Raw genomic sequence first — 18,854 nt, 5'->3', positions numbered from 1 at the left:
GGTCTTCTTTCAGACAAATTCTTCCATTTTGTTTTGTTTTCAATCATGAAGAAGAAATCCTTGTTTCCTCAGGCTCTGAACATCTGTGTTTTGTAGATTTTTCTCCTCCCTACTTCCAAGTGAGACTCATCTACCAACTAGGAAGAATGTCTCACAGATGAGCCACTCACTCTTCTGTGTCTGGATGCTCTATCAAGGCAGATGACAAGGATGGGACTCTAGCAAGGACAGTGGTAGTAATGGGAGTGCTATTTGTGGTACTTGGCTGTTTACAAAATTTCCACAGTGATTGCAATGTTGGGCAAGAGAAGCCTACTTGCCAGCAGGACATTTTAACACGAATTATATTGTTCACCCTGACTTAAAGGCGATTTCAGTTTTATCTAGATTGTCCACATTGTAAGAACCAGAAAACTGAGGCCTAGGGAGGAAAGCGACTTCTGTCAAGTGACAAAGACAGTAACTGGGAGAGATGGCGAGTGGCTGGTCCTTGTTGAGGATCACCTTCTAAATCCAAACTGAAGGTTCTGTTCAACTTCTGGGCTTGCCTCTTCTAGGGATGCTTATAAAATATTACTTCTATGTGATGAACAGAACCACACTGTAAGCCACCAAGCATCATGGAGCATGTTTACTTCAAAGACAGAAATAAGATCAGGCTGCAGGATACTCACTGGCTTCCCTGTTGACTTGTAGTTTTAGAAGAAACTTGTGTCCTTAAAAAGAGCCCAACATAAGAGGCACCATCATACTGAGACATAGAAACCAGAGCACCATAGGTTCCAAAGATGTTTATCAAAGAGACTTCTGGAAAAACACATACCAGGCTCTGATGGTGTGTTTGCCTCAGGAAGACACAGGCTGCTCTCTAGTGTGAATGTTCTCCTAGCTTTTCATCAGAAGGAAATGACTCACTCTTTCAGCTGAGATCTTCCTGATCACCTGCAATCGGTTTAATATTTGGTTCCAGTATTTTAGGAAACAGACATATAAAAGAGCCTCGTATTAAAGAGACACAGAGCTTCTGCTGAGGAGAACCGCAGACCTCACAGTCTTTCTTGAAAGGAGTGGAGGTCGACCAGAAGACAGTAAGCCCTAGCCAAGAAGTGGAACTGAAAGATGTTAGCATAAAGTCTGCACAAAGGAATTTGAAAATGGCATGGCTGCTGGCCCAAAAGAGATTAAGGTCTTTCTCACAGCACAGAGGAAAGCCAGCAGCGAGCAGGAGATGAGCACAAGGCCTGAAAAATGAAATAAAATTTAGCCAGTAGGAAATTAAAAACTGAATTTGGAGAGCATCCAGACAATACAATGGGATACTGTAGAACCTTTCTAAAAAGGCCCACTGAGGTCTGGCAATATCCACAGGGCTGGAGAATATGGTCCTTATGTGTTATGGATAATAATTTAGTTCTGGGAAATGGGAGATCCAGAAAAACAGCAAAAACCAATGTCTTTGTGTAGTCTGACTTCCATGCCAATAGAAAAATGAGAGAGAAGGGAAAGAGAAAAAATGTGGGGGAATCATGATGGCAAAATCTATTTGAAGCAGCCTAAGATAAGTAATAAGAAGTGACAGGGGTCAGAAATTCTAGAAAATAAGGCTGGCCAATGAGAGACCTTCCTGTACCCTTCCCTACCTTAGGATATGCTATCCTCGGAGCTTACTTAAGTAAGTCTTTAAAAATCGCCAGGACTAGACTCCTACTTGATTTCTGCAAGCAGTTTTCAGGTCCAGAGCAGCTTCTAATATTTACCATACATGACAGACTACACTTATTCCTCAGTTATAGTGACAGTCACTGAAAACAAATCTTAAGATCACAAAAAAATAATCCTGATAATTTAACCCAGTGGTTCTCGACCTTCCTAATCCTGTGACCCCTTTCATATAGTTCCTCATGTTGTAGTGACCCTCAACCATAAAATTATTTCATTGCTACTTCATAACTACAGTTTTGCTACTGTTTAGAATCACAATGTAAATATCTGATATGCACATGGTCTTAGGCAACCTGGTGAAAGGGTCATTCGCTCATTCATCCTAACAGCTGGAAATGTGGCCTGTATCTGAGGACTGAGACTTATCTCCAGGCGAGGCTTTCCAGAAAAGTATGTCTACTGTGATGCAACTGACACAAGACACGCCCACACAGATATTGAATCCACAAGTTAGCTGTATGTACTAAAATCACTCTTGATCTGCCTGGTTTCATTTTTTTTTTGCCATGTCAGCAAATAGTGACAGCATGTATCAGAATGTACAGCCAAGCAACACTCCTTCCCTGATAACATACGACGTAGACAAAGGCACAATGCATTTAGAGACGAAGAGAATACTTCAAAAGAATCCAGAGGTCAATCCACTATGAAGATCTGACAGCTCTATATTTAATTCTGCTGTCTAAGGATATGCAAATTTTAAATTGGCAAACTGAATTAAGAGGCTAACAAATTCCCAAAATACTAACAGATGATTAAACAATATCTCTTCTCAATTGTATTGATTATACAATAAGCAGACAACAAATTATTAGATGTATCGATGATTTGAACATCACAATTTACAAACTAGCCCTAACTGATATACATATGTCCAACTACTGAATACAATTTGATCCCAGGTCTATCTCCTATTGCTTCCATAAAACACTCAGAGCAAAAGCAACTTGGGTAAGAAAAGATTCAGTTGTCCTTCCATTGGACAGAGCACAAGGTCCCCAGTGAAGGAGACAGAGAAATACCCAGGGAGCTGAAGGGGACTGAAGCCCCATAGAAGAAAGATCAATATGAACTAACCAGTACCCTCAGAGCTCCTTGGAACTATAGCACCAAACAACAAAAAAAAAACACATGGTGGAACTTGTGGCTCTAGATATATATGTAGCAGAGGATGGCCTAGTTGGTCATCAATGGAAGGAGAGGCCCTTGGTCCTGTGAAGGCTCTATGCCCCCGTATAGGGGAATGCCAGGACCAGGAATGGGAGTGGGTGGATTGGGGAACAGGGGGAGGGTGGAGGGGTTAGGGAATTATCGGAGGGAAAACTAGGAAAGGGGCTCACATTTGAAATGTAAATAAAGAAAATATCTAATAAAAAAAAAAGATTCAGTTGTCCTAAAGATAGACGATAGTCCATCACTTAGAGAAGTCAGGGCGGTGACTCAAAGCAACAGCTTGATTGATGGAATTGAAGGAGAATCCATGGAGGAATTCTGCTTACTTGCTTGCTCTCCACGGCTCACTCAGCCTGCATTTTTTTTCTAATACAAGTCAAGTCCACTTGCCTAGAGTGGGCTTGATCATCCCACATCAATCATTAATCAAGAAAACGCCCCACAGACATGCCTACATACAATATGATGAAGGCATTTCTTAGTCAAGGTTCCTCTTCCCAGATAATACTATCTGTGCAAAGTTTACAAAAACTACCTAGCACTGTATACAAGGATCATTTCCTGAAGTTGATGATTTCTTATGCCACAACAGATTCAAAGATTAAAGTCAATTAGGGTGTGTTCTCTAGCATATTAAGGTAGACATAGATAACAAAAGTGGCTGGAATACCCCCCAAATGTCTGGAGCTTTAGCAACTTATTTCTAAACTGTTCACCGATAGAAGGGGAAAAATGGCAATGGTCTTCACAATATTTTCTGGACAATAAAATACAAAATTTCAAGACTTCAAAGTCATTCTTAGAAGGAAATTTATATCTATAAATACATGTATTAGATATATAAGACTGTTGAGAAGTCAGTGGTTTAAGGATGTATTCTAGTAGCTGGAAAATAAAGTAAAAATGCACCTAAAGGAAGTAAATAGAAGAAGCAGTAAACATACAAGCAGAGAATAAGCAAGCAGAAAGCCAAGAATGGTGAAAAAAAGCTGCTCCCCTGCACAGACTGGTGCCTGCAGGAAGACAGACTGGTCAAGGGCACTGTTCAGACTTATACCACTCAAACCAAAACAAACACACGTTGCTGTACCTCAAGGAGAGAGAAGGCAGCTATGATCTGTGTTGTTCCAACGAATTTGAAAGTTTATCTAAAGTCAATGATTCCCTTGAAAAACAGCTGACTAAAAAATCATAAAAAGTTTAATATAAATACAATTTTAGCTATTAAAGATCCATCAAGTGAAATTAAAAGAAAATCTCCAACACACACACACACACACACACACACACACACACACACACACACTCCCAGCTATAGTTGACCTCACTTGTGAACTCATCTAAAAATTAAGACTAATTTTCTGTAAACTTTCTGAGAACCAACAAAAAAGATGATTGTATGAGCTTTTCTTGTTGCTGTGACAAAATATCTGACATCATTGTTTCAAAGGCAGCAGCATTCTCTTAAGGTTGAGGTTTCAGCTGATCTAGCCCATTTGTGCTTGGCTTCATAAGCTTAGAGAGCAACATGGTGGCAGGAGCATGGATGGGGGAGGATATTCATCTTATGGTGGTCAGAAAACCAAAAGGGCAACACTGGAAGGGACCAAGGCAAAACAGAGACAGCAAAGACATGGCCTCCGTGACCTCTTTTCCCAGGTAGATGCAACATCCTACAATTTTTAAGAACTTTCAAAACAGTGCCATTAGGTTTGTACCACATCTTCAACATGTATGTCTCTTCCAGACACTTCACCTGCAAACCCTAACAGATATACTCTCAAACTCAAATTGAGCATAGAGCAACCATGGCTCCACAAATTCACAAGGACATTAAGAGGAAGCACAATCAAATCTCTCCTTTTTTTATGGGTGCCAATGCCAATAATCTGGACAAAAATCACTCATTTGATTACAGTGATGTACGAAAAAGGATACTTCATGATGATAGTTGGGTTTATTATAAAACATGGAATAGTTTCCTAAAATAAAATCGAAGATGATCAGATGAGAGACAGTGAGCCATCTTGGTCCATGACACAGAAACCATGTGTGCAGAACAGGGAAGTGACTATACAGATCTCTTCTGCAGTTCCAGGATCCAGCTCTTGTTTCCTACTTCATGCTGGTTTCAAACTCACAAATTCCCCTGCCTCTGCCTTCTGGAAGTGGGGATGACAGGCACGGTACTATTTCAGCTGTTGGTAAGGACTCAGAAGCTGTTCAACATTAGTCCTTAAATAGACTAATAGAAATAGACATAGAAAAGAACACTACATGCCATCTGCTTAACAGTGGGACTACTAGACTTTGGAAGGAATCGCATACCAATCACTGACATGGTGTGGATATGCAGCGTGCATGCTTTGATGGCCCAGGTGCACACTGGTAGTCTTAAAACCTGGATGGTTAATACCTATTTCCAACGTGAGAGGTTCTAGAATCACCAAGGAGCCAAGCCTCTGGACACACCAGTGAGGGGTTATCTAGATTACGTTAGCTAAAATGGGAAGCGCTAACCTAAGAATAAATGGTAAATGTGACCAGCTGCCTTGGGTTCATGCCAGGGTGACATCTCCTCCATGATGGGCAATTCCCCGTGAACTGTAAACCATAATACACCCTTCCTCCTTTACGTTGTGTCTTGTCAGGCGTTTGATCCCATCCACAGGAAAAATGGTGAACACAGAGACCGTGCTTGAAACAACACGACAGCATCTTTACACAATACACAGGTAGCAATGAAGATTAATAAGCCGATATGTAACAGAATAAATGTCTACAAATAACGGTGCTGAATAAGAGAAGAGGCAAATGAGTATATACTACATAATTCCATCAGTTGAGTGTTGAAAACCAGGCAAAATAAACATCTGTGAGAAAGTAAGAGTGATTGCTAGGTATATGGGACTCAGGGTAATGGAGGGTCGTGATCACTTAAAAACATTGGGATATCTGCCAGAGGGGCTGGAGGCTAGTTCCTAAGTATGTTGATCCAGTAAAAGTTAGGTTGTGCCCTTTTAAATTATGTGTAAGTGAGAATTTTGGTTTCTTTAAAAACATAGCTATGTTATGTGAATCTTTTTGCTTTAATCCCAGGTGAGGCAGGGGGTGTCTTCAGATTGTCCACAGCAGCTGACTATGATTTGTCTCATGCTCTAGCAGGGGCATGATTTTTCCAGCTGAAGGTAGTTTAGATTTGGAATTCTGGGGACTCTTGAGAGGGTATAAATGTGAGATGGCCTGTCGTAGCTGCTGCTGCTGCTGCTGCCCCTGTTGCTGCTGGTTCCTGCTGCTACATTTGCTGCTTTTGCAAGATTACTGGTTGCTGCTGCTGCTGCTATTTGCTGTTTGCTTCTGTTGCTGGTTGGAAATATCCTGACTACAAAGATATCCTGACTACACCCCCAAAACTCAATGCTCTGAATCAGCAGGAAGTAGTCTAAAGAAATCTATGCTCCTTTCCCCTCTAACCTTCTTTCTTGCCCACCTAGTGTTTGTTGGCGGTTAGAAGGGGCTGGGGTGGAGAAGACTAGTAGATACAAAACCCCAACAAAGTAGCCAAAATGTGTGGTTACAATTTTGTACTTTTGAAAACTATTTTTTATTTTATTCCTGCGTATGTGTGTCCTTGAGAGTGTATGGTACATGTGTGCAGTTACTTACAGAGAGAGGCCAGAAGAGAGCATCAGATTTCCCAAAGCTGGAGTTACAGCATCTGTGAGCTGCCTGATACGGGTGCTGGGAATGACTACTAGCAGGCATTCTTAACTACTGAGCCATCTCTCAAGCCCCAAGTCTCTACTTTTAAGTATGCATTTTAATATAGGCTTTTTAAAAAGCTACTTTATATTGTAATTTCTTAGTTAGAGACAATGGGTTTCAGAAACTCAATTCACATCACCATTTCCCATGAGTACAATAGTGGGGCACACAAATTATAGTTGACCATGAAGAGACTCTACCACAGTAACCTTGACCATAGCTTCTTGTTCACTGGAATCCATTCCAAGATGTGTTTTGTTTTGTTTTGTTTTGTTTTCAACTGCAGTATAGAGTCTGCTGTGTTTGTTTGCTTAAAACAATACAACCCAGAATAAGGCTACACATTTAACACACTGTGTCTTGGGGGCTTTAACTGCACTTCAGTAAGATCTACTGCACGTCATGGGGAGCATATGACAGGAGTTGCCCCTATCCACAGACAACTATGTATTGTTCTTACAGAAAATTATGGAGCAATATTATGGAATGATTTTATCAGTGTCTTGATGAATATATTATTGTGACTATAGTATATATTCAGAGTAGACAGAAACTGTACTATTATAGGGTATGGAAGTTAGATACAGTAAATGATCAAGAGGTAGCGCCTGTTTCCTAGGTTACTCATTTGGAGATGCTGAAGCTGCGGTAGCATCAGCCACTCTGAGAGTCGCCTGCTCAGCCTGAGAGTGGCTTCCAAACCTGGGCTCTTCCCTACGTCCCACACTCTTCCAGATATTTAAAGTAAACATAGTTGGAAAATGGTCTTTTCCATAAAGGTAAAATATAAAATCAACGAGGTTTTTAACCTTGTGGGTTTTTCTTTAAACATCCCGGAAAGTTGTCAATTTTAAGCATTCAAATCATTCCTCCTTCTTATCCCCAGTAAGCTAAAGACAAAGAAGAGGGACATAAAACAGCTTATTTTTGTCTCAACCAAAGGAGGTCAGGAATGAGCATTTTCATGAATGAAGCTTTGCAAGGCTCACTTTTATATTAAAAAAAAAAATCCAAAAAGCACGCGTCAGGATTACATTTCAAACCATACTGACAAGCTCATTCCACGAATGACCAAGAGAGCAGGGGAAGTGGTCTGACCCTAATGGTTTTCCTCATTGAGGGAGCTTGCAAAGCTCAGACTGGGTATCTGGAAAGGTCATTTATGTTATTAAATAGTTTGGGACGCACACACTTTGTGCTTGCCAATGATCTTCCTGTTGGAGACCAGCACTGCAGAGAGGAGAGCCGGGGGCGGGGCGGGGGCACAACCTGGGAAGAAAGCATAGGTTGGCCAGATGTCTGTCTGGGTCCAACAAAAGCTTGCTATTTCATATTTTAAAAAAATCAAACGGAAGTATCTGAGACAATGAACAAAAAATTAAGTTCACAAAATAGGATGTTTTTAATGATGTAAGACTTTTTGTTTTGTTTTGTTTTGTTTTCTATTGTGAAATAGCATCTTCCTCTGGCTTACTAAAAGCTTGTGGAAACCTTCCTGTAACAGCCTCTAGAGTACTGGGATTATAGGTGTATAAAATCTCATACCAATTGATTTTCTACACACACACACACACACACACACAGAGAGAGAGAGAGAGAGAGAGAGANGAGAGAGAGAGAGAGAGAGAGAGAGAGAGAGAGAGAGAGAGAGAGAGAGAGAGAGAGAGAGAGAACAAAAACAGAAATCAAAACAACAACAAAACCCACCTATACCATATAATGCATTGCCTGCATTGCCTGTGTTTCTCCAGAGAAATAAGACAATATATTTCTGAATGTAAAAGCACATTTTTCATTTTCTTTCTATTTCTTTCTACCAAGTCTAAGATAATATTGTACACAAACTAGAAAAGTGATTGAAAGGGTGGGGGGAGGAGAAAGTGCATGAGAAGAAATTAGATTTGTTACAGAAAAGAAATATTTCTTAAAATAAAACAGGACAGTGTAAGAAGTCATAAATATAAGACCATTTTTCTATCCTGTGGGCACTACAGGATTTATTATCATAAATTTATTATCACATGACGGATGATCAAGAAAATGGAGAGTTTAGGTCCCACTGTTAACTATATACATTCTGCTCAGAGAAAGTTCTCTCAAGAACACCAGTAAACAGTGCATATCTTCTTCCACGGCTCCCACAAGAGACAGAACATGTGGACGATACATGTGCATTTTTATGTCATCTTAAGTTTTATAAACGCAGTATTACTTCACCTTACCTTATCTATTAGTAGCCACTTACATCTCCCCTGCATTAATTTAATAGCTTTACACTTCTATGAGAGCCTGCTTGGAGCGCATCAAGGTCGTATACTAAATTCTGAGCCACACTCTATGCTTGGTTTTCCTATACCACTGCTTAGGCTGAGCAGCCAGTGTAGACTGGGAGAGAGCCCTCAGCATAGGCCAAACATATCAAACTCCTGATTCATCTTTTTGACACGTAGACCCCAGAGGCACTATAAAATTGGCCAAAGAAATTTCTCTTTTTTTTAACTACTCGAATTTTTCTCTTTCTATATTCCAGTAGAAAGCTAAGAAGGATCAATTTTAAAACCACAGAAAATAGACAGTATACCTCTAGCAATAATAGCCCCAGTGCTTCAGGGCCAGGAAGTACAATGCTGGGTGGAACCTCACTAGCAATTGAGACACAAAACAATTTGAAACGTCAAGCATTTAGTGGGTGGATGGCAAAGCTGAGTTGGTTATGTGAAATTCGTGGGAACATACAAGATGGAAGATGAAAGCAAATAATATAGAAATTCATTACTATGCTCCATTATACACAACTTTAACTTTGGAGATAGATAGCAATTGGTGTGATCCACACTCTGTAAGTGGCAGTAATACAAAAATGAACGTGTTTTGAACATTCCTGCTTCTACGTAACAAAGCAAACAAATGACAGTGACTAAAGCATCCATATAAGAAGCGCTGATAGAGGAATAGTGAGATGGTCCTGGAGCACAGCCTGAAGGCCGGGCTCCACTCGGGGTTGATGGTCACCAACACACACCCAGCTCACGCAGGTAGCACGTTCCTCACTCTCCAGGGGAAACGAGGAAGTACTGCTGTAATAACTTACCCAGCCCACACTGCTGAGAAGGAGCAGGAGCTCACCTTTACACTTTCAGATTTCACAGCTTAACTGTCACCATCACTTCTGTGTCCGACCGTTACTCAGGGCAGGCTTTACAGAAAAAAAGACACTGCGAATGTGTTTGACACATTTGGCTTAGGGCGATTTCATTACAACGGTTTCCTAATACAGGATGAATTAAAGGCAACCATTGATTCACCATATACTGACTATCCCCTAACTATTTCCAGTGGCATATAGGCCCAGGGCAACACTGAAAACAGTCCTGAGAGTCTAGCATTTGCAGTGATAATAGCAATACACACAAACATAGAATAGGGTGGTAATGGGGGCAGAAAAAGCAAAACACTGAAAGAGGAAGCCACATTCACTAAGGGTGAGGATGTCTAGGAAAAGTGGTTCTGAAGTGTTCTGGGAGGATACAGTATTCTCTTAAAGATCCCAGGAAGGAGAGGTGAGGATCTTTGTATTTCACATCAGTGTGATAAATGTCCTCATAGTTGCAGCCCAACACGTACCGACAATACCTAGCCTATCCATGGGTTTGTAGAGAAGGTCAAATGAGGCAAAGGCATGGCGCACTTAGCATAGCGCCTGTGTCAGTGAGAACTCCAACTTCCCATGGCCTAAAAAGACCTCTCAATGTAGATGACACCAAAAGAACTGTCAAAACGGGTGGTACTGGTCACGTGCCAAGCGACTGTGTGGGCATCAATACCAGGTATGCATTGTTTGTTACCATTCGCTGGCTTTGCTTTTTGACAACCTCATGTCTATTATTTGGCTGGACGGAAAGTGTGAACTTTATCAAGACATGATTTGACTAATCTGGGCTTGTAAAAGGATAATAAATTTCCCCCTTCCCTTCTCCCTCTTGCTCTACCCTCCCCCCAACCCCCACATGCCCCAAGGAGATTCTACATATGTTGAGAAAGTTCTTGAAACGTCTGCTTCTGTGAGTTTCTCTAGCAACTCTTGATGCACAATCAAGCGACACATGGGTAAAATGGGTTCTGGGTTAAAGCTAGCTTATTCCATCAAAATTCCCTCAGCCCTCTCTCCCCCTAATGACTTAAATATCCATTTTCACTCACAATTGCTGAAGTGCATTCCCAGGAGGAGTGACTGTGAACAGTAGCCCTTACGAATGGAACCCCCTTCATTTGCCTTTTTTTCCCTACATGTGGTAGACAGCATATCCCCTTGTTAGATTCTCTCCCCTTTTTCATCTAGAAAAGGTAAAAACACTCAAATTGTTTTCTCTTTGTAGATTTTTTCAGTTTCTGATCTTAAGATGATCATCATCGTCATCATCATCATCATCATCATCATCCTAAAAATCTTCTGGCCAAGCAGCAAGACGTAATATATTTTGGGGTCAGAAACAGTGCTCATTAGTGATGGAGATGTAGTTAGTTCTACCTTTATACCACAAAACTACTGGTGCTCTGGTGCTTGTCCTCGATGGGGTTTCACTTCCATTCTACACTGTGTGTAGAAAAATGTACCTTAAGGTCAAACACACAGCACACTTTCTGTCCATTGATGACAAAGTAAACCACAGGTCCAGAGTCATCCTTTCACTCACATTGCTCTTAACCGTTATTGATCCGCTTCAAGAAGCCAACTGTCTGTGACTGAAGAAGGTTTAAATTCTCTTTTCTGGGTGGATATGTGAGTATGGAGTGGCTTGTTACTATACCCAAGAAGGGTCTCTATCGGTCTGCAATGGTAGGATTTAATTTTGTGGGGACTGAGGAGAAAATTCTAGACCTCCGAGTTCTAGCTAGATGCTGTAAGAAATCCCCTCTTTGTCTTGACGATCTCAAATTCTCAATTAGTATAAGAGTTGTCACAAAGACTAGGACATGTTGGCCATCACTTCTTCACTCTGGAGTATCATTATGAGAAGTCAGAGAAAACAGCAGCCTTGTTATTGGTGGGGCTCTGAGCAGAGTAGTAGAATAAATAATTCAAACAAAAGGCTTTGATCTTTACTTTCCAACAGGGGCGGGGCTTTGGGGAAAAGCAATGGCAGACATACATCTGTTTTGAAAGCAGAATTTGCTTCCAAGAGCAGTTAGTCGTAGATTTCCAGTGAGATTATATTATTTCCATAGACTTCCCTGCTTCCCTTGCCCAGTCCCCAGCCTCTCCTACTCCCAATACTCTGGAGAGGGGCGTTGGTTGTCATCACGGAGCCCGCACTGGGATCATTCAGTCATAGCTCACACTTTACATAGGGGCTCATACTCAGTGTTGTATGGCCTTGGTTTCTGTGATAGAGCCAAGGCCTTCTGCTTGTCACTTTGAACCTTTGACTATTTACGGATGGTGCTTTGACACACAGCAAAGACTGGCTTAAAATCAAGAGGCATTGAATATGGATCTTTTACTCAAATACAAAATAACTTTTGTTTTCATGTTCACTTATAGACACAGAGCAGCAGGTTCTGCCACCCTCCTCAGCATCTCACCAGCTCCCTCTCTGGCTCTAGATCTCATGGTCCCTGAACTCAACTCTGTGTCTTCTTTTATCTATAGGTTTATCTCTTCCCAATGTCATGTACCATTTACACTCATCTACTAGTTTATTGTCTCAAAAAAAGGGAGGGGAGAGTTCTGTTTCGGGTGGTGGTCACTGAAGCTCCTCGGGTACTTAGGATTGTCATTTGCTTACTTAATGGTTTTTTTTTTTTTTTTTTTTTTTTGAGGAATAGGAATATAGGCTTGTGGTAGAGTGCTTACCTAGCATGTGTAAATCTCTAAGTTTCATTCCCAGCAATTAAAATAAACAAATAGACAAACATACATTGCAGCTGGGCGTGGTGGTGCACGCCTTTAATCCCAGCACTTGGAAGGCAGAGTTCTGAGCTCAAGGCCAGCCTGGTCTACAGAGTAAGTTCCAGGACAGCCAGGACTACACAGAGAAACCCTGTCTTGAAAAACCAACAAAACAAAACAAAGCAACAACAACAAAATACATTCTTTGTTGAATGAATGAAAGGAAGGAAGGAAGGAAGGAAGGAAGGAAGGAAGGAAGGAAGNAAGAAAGAAAGAAAGAAAGAAAGAAAGAAAGAAAGAAAGAAAGAAAGAAAGAAAGAAAGAAAGAAAGAGTTTTATGAAGGGTTTACTGAACATGAGTAAGAGGCCCAAGTAGGAGAGCTGACCATTGGAAGACAATGATAAAGGAAAAGATCCCTTGCATTCTGTAAGAATTGCATTCGGTAAGAACTGCATTGTGCAAGAATTGTATTCTGTAATTCTCATCAGTGTTTTTCTGTGTTGCTGGCATCTTCGGATTCCTGTGGAACCCATGTGGCCCTTGGATCACGTGAGTGAGCTGGAGGGTACACGAGCTCCGATAACATGTGATATTCCCAAACACCACACACGGTGGGAATGAAGCCAGAGGCAGAGTGAGGCAGCATCAGGCAGCAGGAGACGCTTCTTCCTAGGCTTTCAGGAGAGTCTGGTGGCTCCCAGTGTCTCTGCCCCTCTCCTATGCACACACGCTCTCCTAATGAGGATGAAGCCATTCCCTGAGCTGGCTAGTGAACACCATGGCAAAATGCCATTTGTGCAAATTATAATTCCACAATAGAAAATAATAATAAGTTAAAGAACAAAAGATGTAGGAGTTTTAAAGTGAAGGGATAGAGTAAACTGGGTTATAAGACGGTGATATAAGAGAAATAAGCAAATTCATTATCGTTTTCCACACAACACAAGAGCTCTGGTTACATAGTGAAAAGAATATAGCAGAAGAGAAACTGTATGTAACTGAGAGACAACAGGGAGGGATAGGGAACAAAGGGCCCTGTTCCCCTGGGGTTTCTTAACCTGACTCTGGGATTTATAATGCATTCATCATATGATATATGGCATGCTATGCCATGTGGGTATATATATATATAGTGAGATTATATCACATGATTTATATATAAATGAACAACGTATCCTATGGAATACGCCCCTATTTAACTTTGATTTCCCCCTCCTGTGATATACGCTCTCTATAAGCAAGAACTGCCTCTACAGTACCTTCAGAGAAGTGTCTGCCACTGTACAGGCATCCAGTAATACTTCAATGAATGACTAAATAGTAACTAACTCATTGGCTCATCTTGCTCCCTTACCACCCTAGGGCTTTGCCTGGCACTCCACATACTGCTCCCAGATAACCTACCCAGATAATGGGATGAAGGACTGAAGATGCCTTCTTATCCCCATAAACTTGGCCATGCTGCTTCGAATCACTTAAGACTGAAGATTTGCCTCCTGATAGTCATTCAGTCATCAAGCCAAACACCAACAACTGTTCAAGATCTGGGGGATGAGGCAAGGGCCCCACATTTTTGGCTATGTTGAGCCAACTTCTTTGTACTACCCCTAGTTGCTTTACTCGGGTTGAAACGAGTGTGTGACTCCCAGCAGTGACAGCGGCTCACAAGGAAGCTGGTGAATGGACGTGGCCCGAGAGTGCCAACCACTGCTCAGCATTCATTCAAACACTATGCACAGCAGCCACATTGCCAAACCCTGGTCACATGAGCTGGCTTTGTCCTATGCCACAGCCAGGGGTCGTATGAGGACAGTACTATTGCCATAAGTTTCAGACTGAATCCAACAAAAGAAAACTTGGACCAATTTAGTGTATTGGATTAATCCCTAAAAGCAAAAACCTTCAGGAACTTATTTAAGGGGAAAAAAATGACGTTTAATAATTAGCTGTACTTTCATATATCAGCGCGATATTCTAAAATTACCTCTTATGACTTGTAAAAATGTCCAGTCTGGGAAATATGGAGGAATGGAGCAAGTGTCAAAGAGAGCCCGGCGACTTACAAAGCATTAGATGTTTTCTAAAAAACACATTTTTAAGGTCAGGCCCTTGCCAAGTAAATGACCAACCAAATTAGAGCTGCAACCAGATTAGAGCAATTATATAACTCCCAATTTGCAGAAATCGGTGTTTCTCTCATCCTGAGAAACACTGAGAGCAAAGCGAGCACATCAGAAAGGCCAATGCACACTCGATCCGTTTGCCTGGAACAACAGCTTCACGGACAAGCATCTGAGATGATCCGCCCTCTTTTGAGCACAGTGACCCAACCAGCAGAGGCAGTTAACTCTGACCGTGTTTCAGGGAAGAAGGACTTTACTGCCTCTGATTTGGAGTGAAGCAAAATGAGGGAGTGAGCCTGCATCTTTCTGTAAATGTGGGGTTCTGTGACTCCGCCCTGCTGACTGGGGTGAGGCAGCCAGCACCCCTCTGGGCTCAGGGAAGAACCTATGCACCAGGACAGCCTCAGAGCACCCTACAGACACTTAACATAAACTATGAAGCCCAGAAGCTTGAGTTCCCTGTGAATCTTCCATCCCCCACATCGTGATGCTGCTGTCCTCCACTTCCCCACTTGGGATCCCTTCCAAACCCTTTACTCTGTTTGCTCCAGCTCCACCCTGCACTATCTTCCTCCCGTTGTAGCCAAATCTGGCCTCCATGTTTTGTCTGCTCAGCAGGAGAACAATTTCAACAATCTCCGTTTTATAAGATCAGTTTATTCCTCCCAATATAATAATTGGTTTCAGCTGAACCTGGACGCCGGTCCTCGGCCGGGTTCCACTACAGTACTAGCATCAAGAGAGCAGACACTTCCTGCTGCAGTATTCTTTCAGAGCAAAGAATTGCTTAGGCTTGGAATAGAATATTTACAATGTACTTTTAAAAACATGCAGTTGAGTTTCAATAACCCAGATCTTAAAAATGGAAGAAGAAAAGATACGATGGACTTAGGATCATGGCAATCTTAGCTTTCTTTCCAAAAGGCTCAGATGGGTTATTCAACCATTTATCAAACTCTAAGGTCATGAAGAGCATAAAACTAACAGCCTGCAAACATTCGGAGGCCACAAACAGGACCTGGTGCAGTCTAAATGTCTCACAGTCTGATAAACCTTTGGAGGACATAAACAATGTAGGCAAGTATGGAAATGGATTGGCGTAGAGAAGAGCTTCCCAACCTGTGGCTTGAGACCCTTTTGACAAACCTCTATCTCCAAAAATATTTACAATTCCTAAGAGTGGTAAAATTAATGTGATGAAGTAGCAATGAAAATAATTTTGTGGTTGGGGGTTCACCATAGCACGAGGAACTGTATTAAATGGCCGCCACATTAGGAAGGTTGAGAACCACTGGCTTAGAGGTAGGAAGATGAGTGGCATAATACTGGATAGTCTCTGTTCCCAGTGGTACTGAGAATAAACCAGATGACCCACACAAAGGGTAATGGAGACAGGAAATGCATGACAGTGTCTACCCAGAATGCTCAGCTCTGAAAGACTTCACTCATTAGTGTAGAATGGGAACCACCTGTGGGTATTTTCACCCCAACAACCTTGGGTTACTCTATCTGTAAATGTTGAAACGATTGAGCTATGCTTTCCAGTACAAGTCACCTTGACACACAGAAGCCTTGGGACTTGATTTACAAATACCTTTTTAAGTCTTAGAGTCTTGTTGCATGTTCTATAGAAAGCCATATCTCAGCTTCTTCATGTCAGTTTTAGGGTTTCTTATGGGTTCCCTTACCTTCGCATGTACGGCCATCGGCAGAGATGGAGAACCCCTGTTCGCAGACACAGTGGAAGGAGCCTTGTGTGTTTAGACACTCCCCATGAGATCCACAGAGTCCTGGCTGTGCACATTCATTAATGTCTGCAATTGAAAAGAGAGTTACAAACATTTAAAAAGAGATTGATTTTTGTTTTCCACTTATACTGGTCTTACAGTAGGAAAAACCTGGCTTTGAAAGGAGTTGACTTTTCTTTTGTGACCCAACTATAGTATTTGTCTACATCAGAGACCACAAGACAAGATGAACTATCAGAAGGGGCAACGTACTCAGGGTGACCCACATGACAGAAGGCGTTCAACTGTGTCAACCTGTAAAAATACTAATTCTCCAAGGTTTAACCCAGAGTTGATCCTGCTTTAGACATACCAGGACCTTGAGTAATATTAATAAACAGTTCAAGAAGCAGACACCAATGAGCAACTCTACTGGAGCCTGTCACACCTGCTCCTCCATCCCCAGGATGTAGACTTCTTCAGGGCAAGGCCAGACATGCGTTGTATATAGTATTTAGCTCATAAATGCCACTCCATAAATATCTGCTGGTTATACTGGAAATAAACTTCAGTCTATACTTCATCAAAAATGAGTAACGGAAATAAAATAAAAGGAAAAGAAGGCCAGACTTTGTGGTGATGGAATTAGTGAGGGTGAAGTGTTTACGGTAGTGCTTAATGTATAGCCAAAGGTTCATATTATGAAGATGTAGAAACAGCTGATGGTGTCAGCAAAGCATGTGAGCATCTCATACTCCATTTGTCCTTCGCCAACCAGGGTGACAGGGGCACTCTACATACTGTTAACATGGAGAGTTACAAAGCAAAATGTGCTTTCAAACCAGTTCTAAATATGTTAGCCAAGAGTGCCCTCAACAATGACAACACAGGAACCCAGAGGTAGCTCACCAATTCACAGTAGTACTGGTTCATGCAGTGGCTTGTGTACTGAGTATTCCTGGCTGGTTTACTTATCTGTGTCTCTCAACACTGTTTGCTCCTTGAGAAGGTCAGGATGTGTAAACCGTTGAGTTCCCTACCCTTCATGCTGTCTATCAATAATGTCAGTAAGTACTTACTACTACCATAAAAGTAGCATTACTACTCTACTGAGGGAACAATAATTGGCTTGGGTTCTTTTAGGGAACTGACATCACAAAAGTGATCCCATGTCCTCGGTACTCTCCAAGCATGTCCCTTTCTATATTCTTGAAGTTTCTTACAGTCTCTCTTGCCTTTTATTAAAGAGATCCTCAATATTTCTTCTTAGAAGTTCGTGTTTGTTTCAATTCAACTGTTTTCTGAGTGCTCTCTATAAACTGGATGAATAGGATGGGCCCCTGGCAATTATGAACATCAGAATAATCAAGACCTATGCATAGCTTAACCCAGGAAAGACCTGAGTTCATGCTAGTGGCTTTTAGAACATGCTGCGCTACGGCGTCTCTCTTTTCCATAAAACACCACCACTTTCCGCTTATACAGGCTTTCTGGGGGCTCCTCCTCTGGTTGCCCTGCTAATCCGTGTGTAGAATAACTTGTAACAACTACTGATTCATTGCTTGTCTTTATTAGCCCTGAATTTTATATCTCTCCATAGCCACATAAGTTACATAGCTTGGCTTACATACTGCTGAAACAAAGAAAGAAAATCCCAGACCATCTAAAAAAAACCATCGGCAGCATAGAGAGACACATACAGAACAGTTGAAAGTCTTTTCAACTGTCTTCCACAGAGGAACTTAATACCTAGACCATACAAAGAGCTACAAAAATTAAACATGAAACCAAACAACAAACTAATCTTTCAGTCAATACATGGGCTAATGACCTGAATATGCAACAATATGAATATGGAAACAGATATTTGGAAAGCAATTCAATGCTTTTGTTTGGGGGTGGGGTGGGGACAGAGTGCAAATTAAAATTGCTTTGAGGTTCCATCTCTTGTGTATCGGACCTGCTGGCATCAAGAAAACAAACGACAACAAATACTTCTGAGGACATGGAGAAAGAGGAACCTTTATTTGCTGCTAGTGGAAGTATAAACTGGTGCAGCCACCATGGAAACCAACCTGGAGGTTGATAGAAGTATCGAATGATCCACTATACTGCTACTGGGTATCGGTATCTACCCAAAGCACTCTTAGGTCAATACACCACAGAGATACTTATACCTTCATACTTCATACTCCACACTGTTCACAATAGCTAGGAAATGGAACCAGCCTTGTCATCCATCAATAGATGAATGGGTAAAAATAAAACCATGGTATATATAAATACAATGGAAATTTATTCAGCCATAAAGAAAAATGAAATCATGGCATTTGCAGGGAAATGGGTGGAACTGGAAATCATTATGTTCAGAGTCATAAGCCAGACTCAGAATGACAAATACAACATGTTTGCTCTCATTTGGGGAGCCCAGACCTTAATTTGTGTGTATGTAT

The 18,854-nt window shown here is 41.4% G+C and overlaps 1 protein-coding gene across 5 annotated transcripts in view; it reads right to left on the bottom strand.

Moving 5' to 3' along the window:
* Positions 1 to 18,854, bottom strand: part of Ltbp1 (latent transforming growth factor beta binding protein 1) — a 387,543-nt gene that overhangs the window by 47,554 nt on the left and 321,135 nt on the right. For all 5 annotated transcript variants that reach the window (XM_021185976.2, XM_021185979.2, XM_029471038.1 and 2 more), the window contains one exon: positions 16,363 to 16,488. In XM_021185976.2, coding sequence (XP_021041635.1) covers positions 16,363 to 16,488 — 126 coding nt within the window. The remainder of the gene's footprint in view (positions 1 to 16,362; positions 16,489 to 18,854) is intronic.

The sequence above is a fragment of the Mus caroli genome, chromosome 17 (genome assembly GCF_900094665.2).
Source record: "Mus caroli chromosome 17, CAROLI_EIJ_v1.1, whole genome shotgun sequence".
In the NCBI taxonomy this organism is placed as follows: Eukaryota; Metazoa; Chordata; class Mammalia; order Rodentia; family Muridae; genus Mus; species Mus caroli.
Note: the sequence above shows the minus strand (reverse complement) of the source record. Positions and strands in the feature narration are given on the sequence as shown.